The sequence below is a fragment of the Spinacia oleracea genome, chromosome 1 (genome assembly GCF_020520425.1).
Source record: "Spinacia oleracea cultivar Varoflay chromosome 1, BTI_SOV_V1, whole genome shotgun sequence".
Classification (NCBI taxonomy): Eukaryota; Viridiplantae; Streptophyta; class Magnoliopsida; order Caryophyllales; family Amaranthaceae; genus Spinacia; species Spinacia oleracea.
Genome location: NC_079487.1, coordinates 93,860,223 through 93,878,135, shown reverse-complemented (window position 1 = coordinate 93,878,135; position 17,913 = coordinate 93,860,223). Strand labels below are relative to the sequence as shown.

Here is a 17,913-nt window from a genome sequence, read left to right as displayed (position 1 = left end):
GGTGAAAAAGTCAACGAGATGGTGATGAATTGATGATGATGACTGAATATATCGAGAGAGAGTACTGCCATGTAGAGAAATAATGCCGCTTACAACAGTTTTATGACATGTTGGGCCCAATAAAAGTTGTTGGGTAATAAATGTGGGATTATTAAAAAAATGTCGTAGGTGGGCTTAATAAAAGAAAATCGGTCAAAGGTTGGATTAATATTACCAAATTTTCCTTACATGCTTGCATGCGTGGCAGGTTCACATGAGCCCGGCAACTTGAAATATTTGTTGCATGCATACAGTAATATAATCACGGTACAAATTGCATTAAATATTTGCAAGCTAACAACCGATGCAACTGCAAGTGTAGCTGAAGTCGATCCCACATCCATTTTTAATGCACTTGACCTTGGGTCACATATGGGACCCGGATCAAGTTAATTAAATTTTGAACTTGTACACGATCAATATTGTAGTCATTTTAATTTGTCCTGTCAATTATCACTTGACCCAAGATACATGTGAAGGGTTGTATGTGCTTTAATGTTAAAAAAACCAGAAAAAGAAAAAAGTCAAATCAAAGTGAACTACCCATATGCCCCCTTTTACTGATCATTTGATAATTTGAATGCGACTTCTCTCTTTTCCGGCCAGGAGCCATTTTTCAATTCCATCATTTCATCATCAAGATCACTCCGGTAATTTCTTCACCTCTTGTTTCCTGATTTCATTTTCCTCTAACGTTTTAAACATTTCAGATGGAAAAAACTGCAAATTTACAATAAATTGGGGTGAAGAGGGCTTGTCTGTTTGGTCAATCCTATTGAATGTTGTTGTAAATTTTATTAAGGTTGAAATCTTGCTAGTTTCTTGTGCAACATTAAATAATTGGAGCTGGGTAATGCTTAAATTTAACCAACTTTATGATCTATGCTATCACAGGTTGAGTAATAGAAGTGTAGAAAGAATTGGGATTATTTGCTCCTTTTTGGGTGATCTGTGTTATGAATTAGGGATTAGTTTTTTGTTCTAATGAGCGACAAGGGCATTACAACTTATAAATGAAGGAGGAGTTTGAACCTGTAGCCTATCGTCCTCAGTCTTTGCCACTAGACCAAGACCCTCATTTGTGGATTAGTTTCTACTTTGCCTTAGAAATTAACTTCTGCATGTTTTATTAACTTCCTGAAATGCTATATTGATATTGAAGTTAATGATAAAAATAGGAATTTTGAAATTAAATCTAGTTGGTGAAATAGTGAAAGAAGCTGTTGCATCTCATATGGTGATTTGTACTGTAATTCAGTTTCTTTTTTTATAAAAACTACAGGCAAACTGTAGAGTCATGGCTGAAGCTGCTGCTAGTGCTTCGGCGAAGAAGCTTATAAGAATTGATGTCAGTTCAGACAGTGTTTGCCCATGGTGCTTTGTGGGCAAGAGAAATTTAGACAAAGCTATTTCTGCATCAAGAGACCAGTTTGATTTTGAGGTTCACTTCCTTTATTCCTTATGTAAACTTAACCCGAATCCTTTTTTGTCCATCTTTGGCTCTTGTTTAAGTCAATTAGCTTATTTTACAGATCAGGTGGCACCCTTTCTTCCTCAATCCTTCTGCCCCAAAAGAGGGTGTGAACAAGAGAGATTTTTACAGACAAAAGTTTGGTGCTCGGTCTGAACAGATAATAGGGCGAATGACAGATGTATGGCGGAAATTTTTATTTCTATTTCAATAAGACTACTTGATTTAGTACATGCCACAACCTTTCATGCCGATTTGTAATTGCAGGTATTCAGTGGGCTTGGTTTGGAATACAACATTGATGGGCTTACGTAAGGGAATATCGTATATTCGTATATATTTTTTTGCCAACAACTCTACAAGATAATATTAGCATAGTATCCAACTATCCATAACATTTGGGATTTATATATGTAGGGGAAACACTTTGGATAGTCACAGACTTATATATTATGCTGGCCAACAAGGGCTTCACAAGCAACATGATCTTGTTGAGGAACTATTCCTTGGCTATTTCACGAGAGCAAAATACATAGGAGATCGGTATGTCTGTTCTCAGCTCAAAGCTTTTTCGATGATCTTAACTTAACTTTGTATACATGTTTGTTGTTTCCAAACTGCACCAGTTGAGTATCTCACCTTTGATTGTGTTTCTGAGCTTCTGAATTTTGTTTAATAGTATATATCATCCTTCTACACATTTCACAGTTTAACATTGGAGCTAGTTAAATGGATGGTGGAAGTATATATAAGGACAGTGAGAAATTTGTTTTTATTTAATGCCGAGAGTAGCCGGTAAAAATAGGAGATCAAGTGAGGAACTTCCGAGCGGGGGGAAGGGGGGTGATTGGAGATTGAATATTGGAGAGTAAGGCCTTTGGGAATCTATAAAGCTCTTGGAACACAACTCTACCAAACAACTTCTCTTTTTATTTTTTTTGTGAATGATTCTTTAGATACTTAAATAGCGGGAGCCTTGTGCACTGGGTACGACCTTTATTTCTTAGATACTTGAGTTAACAACTGCAATGATACAAGGGTATATAGGTGTTCATAGCTAACATTAGAATATACCGAGCATCATCAACATTGAGTTAATGAACTCAGTGATGATTGAAAGTTGGAGGCTCCTGATATGAAAGACACCGTAGTAAATATTTGGTACAAAAATGTTGGCTTACTGCTCTATCAAGAAGTTTAAGCCTAAGCCCTAACAAAATCGAAGCTAAGCAAGTTTCGAGTCTTTGAATTAAGTGGTGTTTTTAGAATAATTGTCGCCTCCTTAGAAGTTAAACTTATGCTGTTATGCATAACCTTAAACGACAGCTTATATGAAAACTAAGGGAATATTGATTGCGGCACTAATAATAATACACAGATAGAGAGAGTAAATTCTAATGGAATTGTGGCTAAATTTCAAAAATTTCAACCAACTTCAGGGCTATATCATCCTGGATTCATCTGTGGGGATTAGTCTTCTTTTCAACCATTGCATTAAATGAGATATTCATCTTGCAGGGAGTTCCTTGTGGAATCTGCTAAGAAGGTTGAAATAGAAGGTGCTGCTGAGTTTTTAGAGAACCCAGAGAATGGTCTTAAGGAGGTATCTGCTTCACCATCCATTCCTTATCATCTTTATCTCTTTCATTTTCTAAGTTGGATGATAGCTTGATACATTATATATTGTTGATTGAAACAATTAGTTTATCGCTATAAACTCCAGATGCGCTAACGGAGATTTTTTTTATAATAACCACCTCTTTCATGTTGTTGGTAAACTAAGGAGGTACCGTAACATAATTGAGCAATTTTGCTGTGGTACATACTCTTGTTTATCAATTCGGTATGGTTTGAAGACAGGGTCTCGCATAGTTTTTTGACTTTTTGGAGTCCTACATTTTGTTTTAGCATCTTAAATTCTTATTTGAGTTTTCTCTTGTTCGTGTTTTTAAGGTGATGGAAGAGCTTGAGAAATACTCTGCAGATATAAGTGGTGTTCCTTACTTCGTGGTGAGTACTGCATGCCTTATAAACCTATGTCTACGTCTGTCATAAATTCCTCTTGCTATTATTGACGAGGATTTGGTTCCCTTTGACAGATCAACGACCACGAAAAACTGAACGGTGGACAACCACCTGAGGTTTTCTTGAGAGCTTTCAAACTCGCAGCTAACTGATTCAAATGTGGCTTGTTGTGAACCAGTATAAAGTTTAAGATTATTATTTGAGCTAAGCTGCTACTGAAAACAGTTTCCTCACTTAAGAAAGTGCAAATATTTTTACTATTGTCTGAATTATGATCCATGTAATACTCTGTATATCTTTACTTGAAATTTTAAGAGTAGAGATGCGGAACAATAAATATTCATATCTGTTTGGTTGTACATTTGTAGTTTTGTACCACAGACAAGTGTTGCAACGAATATTTTAGATATTTTGAGATGAAAATGCACCAAAAAACAGTATCAAGTGGAAACAAGGTTTATAATTTAGAAGTAGTATTTGGGTTTAGCCGATGCCTTGGATTATTATGTGAATAACAATTAATTATAATACCCCCTCCGTATTTATTTAAGGGATACACTTGGCCGGGCACGGGTATTAAGAAGAAGAATTGAATGAAATAAAATAATAAAGCAAGTGAGGTTGGATGGATATTTTAATAAGTAAACAAGTGGGGACCATGTCATTTTGGGGGTGGGAGATGGGGTGGATTTCTGAAATTATTTGTTTAATAGGATGGTGGATCATAGGTTAAATTAGATGTATTATTTAATTAGATAGTGGGTTGATAAGTTATTAAATATGGCAAGTGTATCTATTAAATAAATACGGCCGGAAAAGGCAAGTGTATCCCTTAAATAAATACGGAGGGAGTATGTTTTAATGCAATTATGTGTAATATTTTCACCAGATAATTTTCTGTATTATATTATTAATTTTGCAAAGAGAACATGTAAAAGGTCATAGTTCAATTGGATAATGCTCTAGTGTTGAAAAAGGAGGTCACATGTTCGAATTTTATGCAAATCATATTTCTCATTCTTTGAATGAAAGTGGATTGATACCATGGATTTATGGATTGAGGGAGCGTCACGTGGCATGTAAACGTTTGTAGAAACGCTTTTTAATATATAGTATAGACTAATACCATTATTTAGGAATATTTATCAAATACAACCTAATAAAGTTGTCTCTTTGCCAATTACAAACTCAATTTTTCACATTTGTAAATTACAACTTTAAATTTTATACTTCACTTTAAATTACAACCACGAGTCATTTTTCGGCAAAAACCATCGAAATATGATGCCATTAATCCCAACACTTCTAAAGTCTCATACTTCATTTACTATTCACACAATAGTTAAATGTCTGTTATAACCTCAAAATCCTTCATGTTTTTTTTGTGATTTTCCTTAACAATAGTGTGATTACGTTTATACCCTCGACCTCCTACACTGCCGTTATAACCTCAAAATCCTTCATGCTTTTTTTGTCATTTTCCTTAACAATAGTGTGATTACGTTTATACCCTCGGCCTCCTACACTGCCCCATATTCCTCGCAACCTGTTATTTTCCTCTCTGGACCCAGGTTAGGTTTCACTTTCTTGCTACCTCTCTCTCCTCTCCTCTCGAATGGCGCTGGTACTTCTCCTCCCCTCTCCTACTTCTCTTCTTCAATTTGTCCAACTAATTTCTCTTCTTTATTAACCTGTTTTTTAGGAAATCTCCCATTGCGTTCCTTTTAAAGGGCTCCATTTACCTCTGATAGCTCTCCATCGCCGGTTATACAACAAGGGCACAAAAGGAAGCCATTCAGGTTCTTCAATATGTGGATTACTGCTACTAGATATCATGATCTTATTGAAAAGAACTGGAGTAGGTATGTGTATGGCTGCCCTATGTACAAAGTGCTGCAGAAAATGAAGTGGATAAAAGCTGACTTTAAAGTCTTAAATAAAGAAGCTTTCAGTAATGTGGAAGTTGATAAGCACAGTTGTTACAAGGATTTCTTAGTGGCTCAAGGACATATGCAGGCTTATCCTAGAAGTGATGCCCAGACACATAGAGTGTCCAGTGAGAGGTACATGTGAAGGAAATAATGCCCTTGGTCCAAGTATGCATTCAATGCCCTAAGTCTAATAAATGCAGTTCAATATTAATTAGTTATGCAAGTTAATAAATTCAGTGAGATCAAGTGAGCTAAATGCCTAGCTAGAGGCCGCTTCAGTTGGAGTGGAGTTAATAATATTAATCCACAGCTTACTCTTGACTGAACCCGTAGGGTCACACAAATAGTACGTGAACGGATCAAGTATTTAAGTGAATTAAATACTCTATTTATGGATATTCGGAATCGAAGGATCTCGGTTCCAGTGGGAGCTGAAATCGTCAAAAGGCAAAATATGAATACTCCTTAAATTATGATATTGCCGGAAACGGAAATATGGATCATAACGGAAATATAAATATTATCCAAGTCGTAGATGTTGCCGGAAACGGAAACATGGTACGTATCGGAAAATATTATTGGAAATAGAAATATTGTCGGAATCGGAAATATATTACCGGAATCGGAAATATTGTCGGAGTCGGAAATAAATTCCGAAATCGGAAATATTAAATATTTGTTCAAATCGGAAATAAATTATGGAATCGGAAATATTAAATATTTCGGAAATGAATTCCGGAATCGGAAAACGAATCGGAAGCGCGACGTACGAAACGGTCGTCGGACGAGCTTGCTAGACGCAAGGCCCAGCACGAATCCAGGCCCGCGCCTGCGAAGCCTGCGCAGCGAGCAGCAAGGCCAGCAGGCCCAGCCGAGCAAGCGAGCAAGGCCAGCAGCAGCGCCCACGATGGGTCGCGTGCTGCCAGCCTGCTTAGGCCGAGCCGCGCACCGTGGCCTTATGGGCTGCGTGTGTGTGGTTTGTGCAATGCCACGAATCCTTAGTCGTTTAGGATTGTTCGATTAATTGTTTTCCTAAATCCACAAGAATTAAATGTTTGATTAAACACTAAATTCTAAAAGATTAATTTAACTAGAATTCTAATTGAATTAGTAAATTGAATCCTAGTGGAAATCTAAGTCCGATATTTCCTCCCTATAAATAGGTGGTTTATAATCACAATTTATAAATAACAATCAACAAGTATTCATATAGTTTAAGTTTAAGGAATAACTTAATAATTTGCCTAAAATATAATTAAGCTTTCGAATAACATAAAACCTTAGATAATATTCTAGTTAATTGAATCTAAGGCGGATCCGAACGTGTTGTGGACTATCTACAGTGGGGCAACATTTGGAGTCCTAAACTTGTTCTTGTTCGATTCGGGAGCAGCTAGGGAAGACACGCGTCACATGTATGTATCCTAAATTATGCTAATTGACTATGTGGCAATTAATTTGTGATAGTCTAATAGGAACACGCACAAGAGGGGGGGGGTGAATTGTATTTGGAACTTGAGTGAGTTTCTTTCGAACTTTAAAGCAATATATGGAACTGAAAAAGACAGAAACAAATGTTACTCAATTTGAGGAAACTTCTTGACACTAATCAAGAAGAGAAAACCTCAAAACTCTTTTATATTAAAATAATTCCTCAATTACAATAATATAACAACTTGAGTTCCTCTCGAACTCAAGTATCTCACAGTAATCAACTCTGATTACTCTCTCTTATGTTTCTCTCTTTCTCGACTTTAACTCAAAGCCTTTACAAGATTACTCAATCTCCTCTCACTCAGATTACAATTTGTTTTGAAAACTCTAGATAATAATAAAGCTTTTCTGATATTTGTGGAACTTAGGAACTTGAATATTGCTAGGACACAAATCGTTTTTATAAACTCTTTTGAAAGCGTTTTATAAATAAGAAAGCTTGTGGAATATTTGTGTGTTTTTACCAGAAGAAAACCAACCCTTTTTATAGAGAAGATCCTTAGGGTTAGTTCCCTTCAAATCTCAACTGCCCACACACACCTACACTACTTGGTCTCCACGATCCATAACTTGTGGATCAAGGGAAGACCATTTCCCTTTAAAACTGTTTTCAGAGAAAATCGTGGTTTTGGACTTTGTCAACCACTAAGATTTGTGAAAAATATTTAGTAAAATAAAATCAGATTTTAAGAGAAGTTTTAGGAGCAGTAAAACTGTTTTGGTTTAAAAGATAAAATCAGATTTTATTTAAGGAAATAAAACGACAATTTATTTATGTAATTTTTCCTTAAAACTTGCTGCTAAATAATTTGATAAAATCTTAATAAATATTTAATCAAGCATCCTAGTTCCACAATGTATCTTATAGCTGTTATTATTTTACACAGAAATCTAAGAGAATTTAACTACCTAGCTTCGTGTTTACTCTTTTATTGGAGCTACAACTCAGCAGCTGCAATGGTTCCTACTCTGGAACATGTGAGTTCCTCTAAAGAGACAGAGGAACTCATCACAAGGAAACTTCACCCTTCTTTGTATTTTTGTTCCTCTGATGTGTGTCAGCTTGTAGTTCCCAGCTTTGCGCATTCCACCTCAGGAACATCAGCAGCCATCTCAGGAACTTTTACTTGTAGAAACAACAGAAACATAATCAGGAAGTTTGTTATTTGTCATCAACCAAAATTAGGGTCAACAATATTCCCCCTTTTTGGTGATGGCAACATACACAAACTTTTTACTATAAGAAATTAAAACACATACATAGATTTGGTGAAGTTTAGACTGAAAATAAAAAAAATTGTTACCCTTTACCCTTAAGGTTGGAACACAAGGAATCCGAGTCTCAAACCAAGTTTGATCGCCTTAAGAAGTTTGTCAAGTGATTTTCCCCCTGTTGACATTAACAAAAAGAACAATGCAAATACATATATTCCAAACACAGTGCCCTACGATCAACGTTTGGCAAGTCAAGCTAGCCTCAAAGTATTGTACCTGCTTACACAACATAATAATTCGAGAAGCAACAACCATATAAACCAGCAATACGTAGATTGTCAACCAAGCAAGTTTGAAAAGGTTAAATCAAAAAGGGAAGATTCCCATTGTTTAGTTATACAAAACCCAAAAAAATTGTTCCAGAAACAGAGCAGTAATAAAAGAGATTGGAAGGGTTGTTTAGTCTTGGGTAGGAGAATCTGAGGCAGCTGTTTCTTCCACCACTACTTCCTTAAAGGATTCAAGGTTGTTGATTTTCTGCAGAATCTCAGTGCGAGTGTCGTTGGCTTGATCAGCATATTGTTGCAAATTGGATTGGAGTGTTTGAACAGAATTGACCAAGGCATTCATTTGAGTCTGCATTTGTTGAACTCGAAGGTTTGAACCTTCCTGCAGTGCCATTAAGCGAGTCAACGAACCCTGGAGTTCCTGAAATTTTTCAGCAGTAACTGGTGGTGTTCCAAACCCAGAGGAACTAGTGAAACCAGCAAAACCACCCAGAGATCCTGGAGCCTTAGCAGAAACATCTTGAGGAACAAGAACGGTTCCAGTTCCTTTGGTAAAAGGAACAGACGCAGGTTTCTTAGGAACTGGTGATTTGGTCCTAAGAGCCTTTGTCAGTTCCTGTTTTTCCTGTGGAACTGGCTTAGTTCCTGTGTCCTCTTCCTCCTCTTCTTCTTCACAGGTGATATCCATATAAACAGGAGGAGCAGGAACTTTGCGAGGTCTGGTGGCAATTCTCATACTTTTCCTATGACCCCTCTTAGGAACACTCTTTGCCTTTAATGACACAGTTTCTTCCAAAATAGGAACTTCAGGTTCTACCTCCTTTTTACCAGAGAAACTTAACACCTTATCCACCACAACCAACTTCAGATTTCTTAGGAATTTTTCTTGAATAATTTGAGAAGGGGTTAGGGGTTGGGATTCATAGGAACTCAGGTCAACTGCGAAGTTGTTGAATATGGCAGTGAGTAAGGAACCATACCCAATTTTGTATTTACCAGAAATGCAATGGGCTAGGTGTTTGATCATGATGGCTGGAAAATTTATTGGAACATCAAACTCAAGGCAGTAGATTAGGCATGCATCATAGAAACTGACATCATCCCTCTTTTGAGTCCTAGGAACTACCCCCCTCCAAACAAAGTTGAAAAGCAATTTGTGGAGTGGTGAAAGAAGATTGTGGTTAGTGATGGATGATTCTTTGAGATTTCCCCCTATGTTTGCCACAATTTGATTACTATCAATTTCATTTATCGTGATTGTGGTTTTCTTTTTCACATATTCCTCAAAACCCTCATTGGGTACACCAAACAGATTGGACAGATAAGTTGCATCAAAAGAAATTGGAGTTCCATTAACAATGCTGGAAACTACCCCATCTCTACACTCGAATTTGTCACAAAATTCGTTGACAGCTAAGGGATAGATTGGTAGTCTTGCATGTGTATCAAAAAGGCTTACCCATTGTTGGTGATCGAGAATTCCAACGAGCTGTTCCAATTTTTCCGATTTGCACCACACATAGTTGATCGCAAATCCACCAGTGAAACCCTTAGCCAGTTCCTCTAGCTTCTCTGTTTCCCCCTGAGTTTCAGCTTCCTGTTCCTCAGTCTTGTCGATTTTTTGTCTTTTGGTTCTTGAAGAAGATCGACGGCCAGGTGGAGGAGTGGGACTTTGGGTTTCCATTGGTTGGTCGGTCCACTCGCCGTAGGTGAGAGCGAGTACAGGGGGTGGTTGGATTTGGAGTGGTGATGGTGATTTGATTGGTGATTGAGCGGGTGAGGTTTCCATCGGAACCGGAGAGTTAGGGTTTCGTTTTCTTTTGAGTTGGAGAAGTTTGATGGTGTGATTTGAGGTACTCATGGTTGTAGGCGTTTTATAGGTGTAGGGAATTTATGAGGTTAAGTGGGAAAAACCGTGTGGGAGGTGAAGGAATTGAGAAAGGGGGATGGATGGAAGGTGAAGAGTTTCTTTTATATTACTGATTTATTTTGGAACGAAAAAATAGGATTTGTTTTTGAAAAAATTTAAAATCGTAACAACTTTTCATTTTTGTTTTTAAAAAAAATAAAAAATTAATAAAAATTGCTTGATTAATTTTATAATATTTACTGATTTATTAGGAAGGTGCTTACCTGGCTTAAATGTTGAGTGAGTCGATCTTTTACGATGGTAAGCTTCAACTGTGTTTGCACACGAAAATTGTGTTTGAAATAATCAGTATCATGCACCATTGTTGTTGTCTTTGTCTTAAGAGGAACTTCACTTTTGCATTTATCTTATTTTGATCATCCCGAGTTCCATCCTCATTTTCTCATGTTTCTCCCTGTTTAAGGGCTTAGTCAAAATGTCAGCAATTTGATGATCAGTTTGGCAAAAATCTAATTTAATCAAACCTTTCTCAACATTATCTTTAAGGAAGTGGTGTCTAATGTGAATGTGTTTGACCCGGGAATGATGAACCGGATCTTTTGAAATACAGATAGCACTAGTGTTATCACAATATATAGGAACACAATCATAGATAATACCAAAATCTCTTAACTGTTGTTTTATCCATAGAATTTGTGAGCAACAAGCTGCAGCAACTACATACTCAACTTCAGCTGTGGATAGAGCAACAGTATTCTGTTTCTTGGAACCCCAAGAAACCATGGATGGACCTAGGAACTGTACCATACCTGATGTGCTTTTTCTATTTACTAGGTCACCTGCATAATCAGCATCAGCATATCCTTTTAGCTCAAATGATCCACTTCTTGGATAGAATAGGCATAGGTCATCAGTTCCTTTGAGATATCTAAGTATTCTTTTTACAGCAGTTAAGTGAGACTCCTTTGGATTGGATTGGAATCTTGCACATAGTCCTACACTGAAAGAAATGTCAGGTCTACTAGCAGTTAAATATAGGAGTGATCCAATCATACCTCTATACTTCGTTTGATTTACACTTTTCCCATTGGGATCTGTGTCTAATCTGGTGGCTGTTCCCATGGGAGTGTGGTTAACTTTAGCAGAATCTAGCTCATATTTCTTTAGGAGTTCCTTCACATATTTTTGCTGGTGGATCATGATTCCATCCTCTGTTTGTTTGATTTGTAGACCAAGAAAAAAGTTGAGTTCCCCCATCATGCTCATTTCAAATTCACTGCTCATTAGGTTTGCAAATTCCTTGCACAGATTTTCATTAGTTGCCCCAAATAATATATCATCTACATAAATTTGAACAACTAATAAGTCAGTTCCTTTTGATTTTAGAAACAAAGTTTTATCTATTCTACCTCTTTTAAAATCATTTTGTAAAAGGAACTTTGAAAGTCTTTCATACCAAGACCTGGGGGCTTGTTTTAGTCCATATAGTGCTTTGTCTAACTTGTATATGTGGTTTGGAAATTCAGGATTTTCAAAGCCAGGAGGTTGTTTCACATATACATCTTCTTCTAGGAACCCATTTAAAAAGGCACACTTAACATCCATTTGATAAAGTTTATAACCCATAAATGCAACAAAGGCAATTAAAATTCTAATGGCTTCTAGTCTAGCAACAGGAGCAAAGGTTTCTTCGAAGTCAATACCTTCTTGTTGATTATACCTTTTAACAACTAACCTTGCCTTGTTCCTTATGATTGTTGCATGTTCATCTTTCTTGTTCCCGAACACCCATTTCAGTCCTATCACTTTTTGATGTTTTGGCTTGGGTTCCATGTGCCATACCTTGTTCCTTTTGAATTCATTCGGCTCTTCTTTCATGGCAATTATCCAGTCAACATCTTCCAAGGCCTCATTGTGGTTCCTTGGTTCAATCATGGAGAGGAATGCATGAGTTGCACAGAAGTTCCTCAGTTGAGATCTCGTCTGAGTTCCTTTTCTAATATCACTCATAATGAGTTCTATTGGATGGGAACTCTGGTGCTTCCAAGGTTTGGGTTGGAATTGTGCAACTAGTGTTGTAACAGCTCTCTCTGTTCCTTATTTGACCTCAGTTCCTTGTTGTATGCCATGGAGTTCCTCGGGTTCAGATGCTATTTCTGGTTCCTCTGGAACTAGACCTTCTGGTTGTTCTTCTTGAATTGGAACTTGTTGGTTCTGTTAGACTGTTCCTTTAGCTGTTTGTCTGATTGGGTGAATCTCTTCATCATTATCTGAAACACGGGACAAACCAATTTCGAAACTTTCTTGTTCCTGTCCTGCATCAAATTTGTTAGACTCATCAAAAATTATGTGTACACTTTCTTCTACACACATTGACCTTTTGTTATATACTCTGTAGGCTTTGCTATTTAAGGCATAACCTAGGAACACTGCCTCATCACTTCTTTCATCAAACTTTCCTAAGTTTCTTTTGCCATTATTGTGGACAAAGCATTTACAACCAAAAGCTCTAAAGTAGGAAATGTTTGGTTTTATACCTTTTAGTAGTTCATAGGGAGTTTTGTTTAAGATTTCTCGGATCATAACTCTATTGACAATGTAGCAAGCTGTGTTGACTGCCTCAGCCCAGAAGTTCCTAGGTAAGGAACTTGCGATTAACATGGTTCTGGCCATATCTTCCAAGGTTCTATTTTTCCTCTCTACGACTCCATTTTGTGGAGGAGTCCTAGGTGCTGAGAAATTATGATCCATACCTTGTTCCTTGCAGTACTCGTCAAATTTGTAGTTCTCAAATTCTGTTCCATGATCGGATCTGATGTGAATCAACTGATGACCTGTGGTTTTCTGGATTTTCTTTGAAAATGCAACAAACTCATCAAATGTTTCATCTTTGCTTGTTAGAAATATGACCCAAGTAAATCTAGAATAGTCATCAACAATAACTAAAACATATTTTTTCCCACTTCTGCTTTGAATTCTCATTGGACCACACAAATCCATATGGATTAGTTCCAATGGTTTTGATGTACTTACTGCTTTCTTTGTCTTAAAGGAACTTCGGACATGCTTGCCTTTTTCACATGCATCATAAACTTTATCATTTAGAAACTTGATTGAGGGGAGTCCTCGAACCAGTTCCTTTGATCTTAGTTTGTCGAGTAATGAGAAACTAGCATGTCCAAACCTCCTGTGCCATAAGAGAGTGTCTTCTTCAATGGCACTGAGACAGGTCAAGTTTTTCCTTGGAACTGTATTGAGATCCACAGAATATGTGTTCCCTTTACGAGTTCCTTCCAAAATAACCTTCCCAGTGTTATTGTTAATAATTTGACAGTTTTCAGAAGTAAAACTTACCGAGTTCCCTTTGTCGCAAAATTGAGAAATACTTAGTAGACTGTGCATTAAACCCTCGACTAAAAATACATTTTCAATGGCATAGGAACTTGACCTTCCAACCTTTCCAATTCCTACAATTTCTCCTTTCATGTTGTCTCCAAAGGTCACGGTTCCTCCATTGTAGGCTTCTAGTGAGAGGAATTTAGATTTGTCTCCTGTCATGTGTTTGGAACACGCGCTGTCGAGATACCACGAGCTGTTCCCCTTCACTAGAACCTGTAAAGAAATCAAAGGTTAGTTACAGGAACTCGGGTTTCCTCGAGTTCCTTTTCAACTACAATATCTGACTTCTTAACCCACTTTTTCTTTACATAATCTATGTTTCTTTGATCTAGTTCCTTCATCTTGGAGCATTCAGTGCTTACATGATTTCCACTGCCACATGAGAAACAGACTTTTACACTTGGGAGTTCCACATACTTTTTCTTGTGACTGGTTTTGTGATTGTAACCTAAACCTTCTGTTCTGTTGGATTGAGCATTCTCAATCCACTTGGGAGGAACTTTAGGTGGTTGTTTCTGTGCCCTAGCCATGGCTAGTTCCCTCTCTAGTTTCTCTTTCTGTTCCTTTGTGGTGATCAGATCTTTGTTCAATCTTTCTAAGTCGATGTTAAAAACTCCCATGTTAATCTCCAAGGATTTTGTAGGATCTAAACTTAGATTAAACATCTTATATTGACTGAGTTGCACTTGTAGAAGGATGTTCTGATTTCTAATTTTCTCAAAAGACTCATTAATAGTGGTATTTCTATCTAGCAATTCAAAGAACCTGCCTTGAACATCAGATCTAATGTTGTTCAGATAATTTATGTGGTCTTTACTGAGTTCCAAGGCTCTATCACTTTGTGCTTTTAACATGCTTAGCTTTTTGTAATCATCTAAAGTTTCTAGCAATAGTTCTATTAGTTTTGACTTTGAGAGACACTGAAGAGTGGAGGAACTTACTTATTCTGATGGAACTGGTTCAGTTCCTTCTGTTCTTGCCATAAGGCAAAGATTTGATGTTTCTTCATTTGGTTGTTCCTTATCATCTTCTGAATCAGTTGCTTCACCCCATGCAGCTATCATAGCCTTTTTAAAGTTAGGCTTGTTGAAGGTGGACTTATTGTAGCGTTCCCTGACCTGTTCCTTTCCTTTTCCTTTGCCTTTGTCGTTTTCCCACTGAGGGCACTCACGAATTTGATGATCAGTTTCTCCACATTTGAAGCAACCTTGCTCAGTTTTGGAACTGACAGTTTTCCTTGCAAAGTTCCTTCCTTTCTGATTGCCTGGTTTGAAGTTCCTGTAGAGCTTTCTCATCCTCCTGACCAGCATAGCAGCCTCTTCTTCATCTGGTTCAGACTCATCGAGTTCCTCAGCTTTTAGAGCAAGCCCTCGGTTTCTGGAGCTCTCAGGAACAGCAGCTCCAAGGTGTAGTTCATGTGTCATCAAAGAACCAGCAAGTTGTTCAATGTTGAATTTTGTAAAATCCTTGGTCTCAAACAGTGTTGTGACCTTTGTTCTCCAACGATCATCTTGAGGCATGCTCCTTAGTATTTTTCTTACCTGTTCATCTGTGGGAATGATTCTACCAAGAGAAACTAATTCATTTGTTATGTTAGTAAATCGAGTAAACATCTCTTGAATAGTTTCTTTTGGAAGCATTTCAAATGTCTCATATTTAGACATTAACAGATCAATTTCGGAACGTTTAACTTCATTAGTTCCTTCGTGGGTTACTTGTAGTAATTCCCAGATTTGTTTTGCATTCTTGCATCCCATGACCCTATTGTGTTCATGGGGTCCAAGTCCACAATGCAAGATTTTAACTGCCATGGCATTCATCTCATATTTATCAAAGTCTTCTTTAGAGAATTCAGACATTGGTTTAGGAACTACCTCGTTTTCTGCGTTGGTCTTTGTTACCTCAAAGTCTCCAACTTCAATCACACGCCAAACTTGGTAGTTTTCCGCTTTGATGAATATCTCCATTCTGTTCTTCCAGTATGAGTAGAATTTGCCATTGAACATAGGTGGCCTTTGCGTGGAGTAGCCTTCTTCCAGTTTCTCTTGTGTGTTCATACTATCAGGAACTAGACTCAAACAGGGTTTCCTGTGTTTTTAGTGAGTACTGGCTCTGATACCAATTGATAGTCTAATAGGAACACGCACAAGAGGGGGGGGGGGGGGGTGAATTGTATTTGGAACTTGAGTGAGTTTCTTTCGAACTTTAAAGGAATATATGGAACTGAAAAAGACAGAAACAAATGTTACTCAATTTGAGGAAACTTCTTGACACTAATCAAGAAGAGAAAACCTCAAAACTCTTTTATATTAAAATAATTCCTCAATTACAATAATATAACAACTTGAGTTCCTCTCAAACTCAAGTATCTCACAGTAATCAACTCTGATTACTCTCTCTTTTGTTTCTCTCTTTCTCGACTTTAACTCAAAGCCTTTACAAGATTACTCAATCTCCTCTCACTCGGATTACAATTTGTTTTGAAAACTCTAGATAATAATAAAGCTTTTCTAACATTTGTGGAACTTAGGAACTTGAATATTGCTAGGACACAAATCGTTTTTATAAACTCTTTTGAAAGCGTTTTATAGATAAGAAAGCTTGTGGAATATTTGTGTGTTTTTACCAGAAGAAAACCAACTCTTTTTATAGAGAAGATCCTTAGGGTTAGTTCCCTTCAAATCTCAACTGCCCACACACACCTACACTACTTGGTCTCCACGATCCATAACTTGTGGATCAAGGGAAGACCACTTCCCTTTAAAACTGTTTTCAGAGAAAATCGTGGTTTTAGACTTTGTCAACCACTAAGATTTGTGAAAAATATTTAGTAAAATAAAATCAGATTTTAAGAGAAGTTTTAGGAGCAGTAAAATTGTTTTGATTTAAAAGATAAAATCAGATTTTATTTAAGGAAATAAAACGACAATTTATTTATGTAATTTTTCCTTAAAACTTGCTGCTAAATAATTTGATAAAATCTTAATAAATATTTAATCAAGCATCCTAGTTCCACAATGTATCTTATAGCTGTTATTATTTTACACAGAAATCTAAGAGACTTTAACTACCTAGCTTCGTGTTTACTCTTTTACTGGAGCTACAACTCAGCAGCTGCAATGGTTCCTACTCTGGAACATGTGAGTTCCTCTAAAGAGACAGAGGAACTCATCACAAGGAAACTTCACCCTTCTTTGTATTGTTGTTCCTCTGATGTGTGTCAGCTTGTAATTCCCAGCTTTGCGCATTCCACCTCAGGAACATCAGCAGCCATCTCAGGAACTTTTACTTGTAGACACAACAGAAACATAATCAGGAAGTTTGTTATTTGTCATCAACCAAAATTAGGGTCAACAATTTGGATTAATGGCTTTATGGTTTTTCCGCATGAAATATATGTTTTATATTTGTCATAACCTAACAACATGTCCTTTCTACAACAGACTGCAAAGGTTCATTGGATGCAGAATGGTGATGAGAGTTCTAAGGCTTTCCCCCAGAGTATTAAAAATTGAACAAGGTAGAATAGGATCCACTCTATCCAAAATGAGCATATTGAGTGTATTAGAACAGAAGAGGGGGTTCAAGATGCCTTTGTTCAGTTCTACAAAGCTCTATTTTGCTCACAAAAGGAGAATAGAGCCCATGTTCAAACTGTGATCATGGACAGAGGAGCTAGACTCACAGAGGCTCACATGAACAAGCTTAAATGTGTGTTCACTGTGGAAGATATTAAGAATGTTCTTGATGATATTCCAAATACTAAAGCTCCAGGGATGGGATGGGTTTGGTAGCATGTTCTTCAAACACTCATGGGACACACTAAAACATGATATTCATGCAATTATTTCAGACTTTTTCCTTACAGGGAAAATTATGAAGGAGGTAAATGTTACCTCATGCAATTACTCTTGTTCCTAAGGTAGTGTCCCTGCAACTGTGGGGGGATTTCAAACTTATTGCATGTTGTTTAATGATTTATAAATGCATTTCTAAGTTGTTGTTTGGAAATCTCAACTATTTCCTTCCTGATATTATCTCCCCTAATCAGGGTGCATTTGTAGCTGGTAGATCTATTCTACATAATGTGCTTGTGTGTCAGAATTTGGTGAAGATGTATAGGAACAGTCAACAAGCTAAATGTTGAAGCTAGACTTAAGGAACCTTATGATACTTTATTAG

At 37.0% G+C, this 17,913-nt stretch overlaps 1 protein-coding gene across 1 annotated transcript; it reads left to right on the top strand.

The window, feature by feature from the left end:
* The first annotated feature begins 534 nt into the window (after window positions 1-534).
* LOC110774947 (uncharacterized) lies at window positions 535-3,896 on the top strand. The gene is made up of 8 exons (XM_021979545.2): window positions 535-689; window positions 1,322-1,480; window positions 1,572-1,691; window positions 1,778-1,821; window positions 1,928-2,053; window positions 3,029-3,113; window positions 3,464-3,520; window positions 3,610-3,896. Exons 2-8 carry the CDS (start codon window positions 1,337-1,339, stop codon window positions 3,685-3,687), a joined length of 654 nt encoding a protein of 217 aa, XP_021835237.1. The 5' UTR covers window positions 535-689; window positions 1,322-1,336; the 3' UTR covers window positions 3,688-3,896.
* The last annotated feature ends 14,017 nt before the right edge of the window (window positions 3,897-17,913 follow it).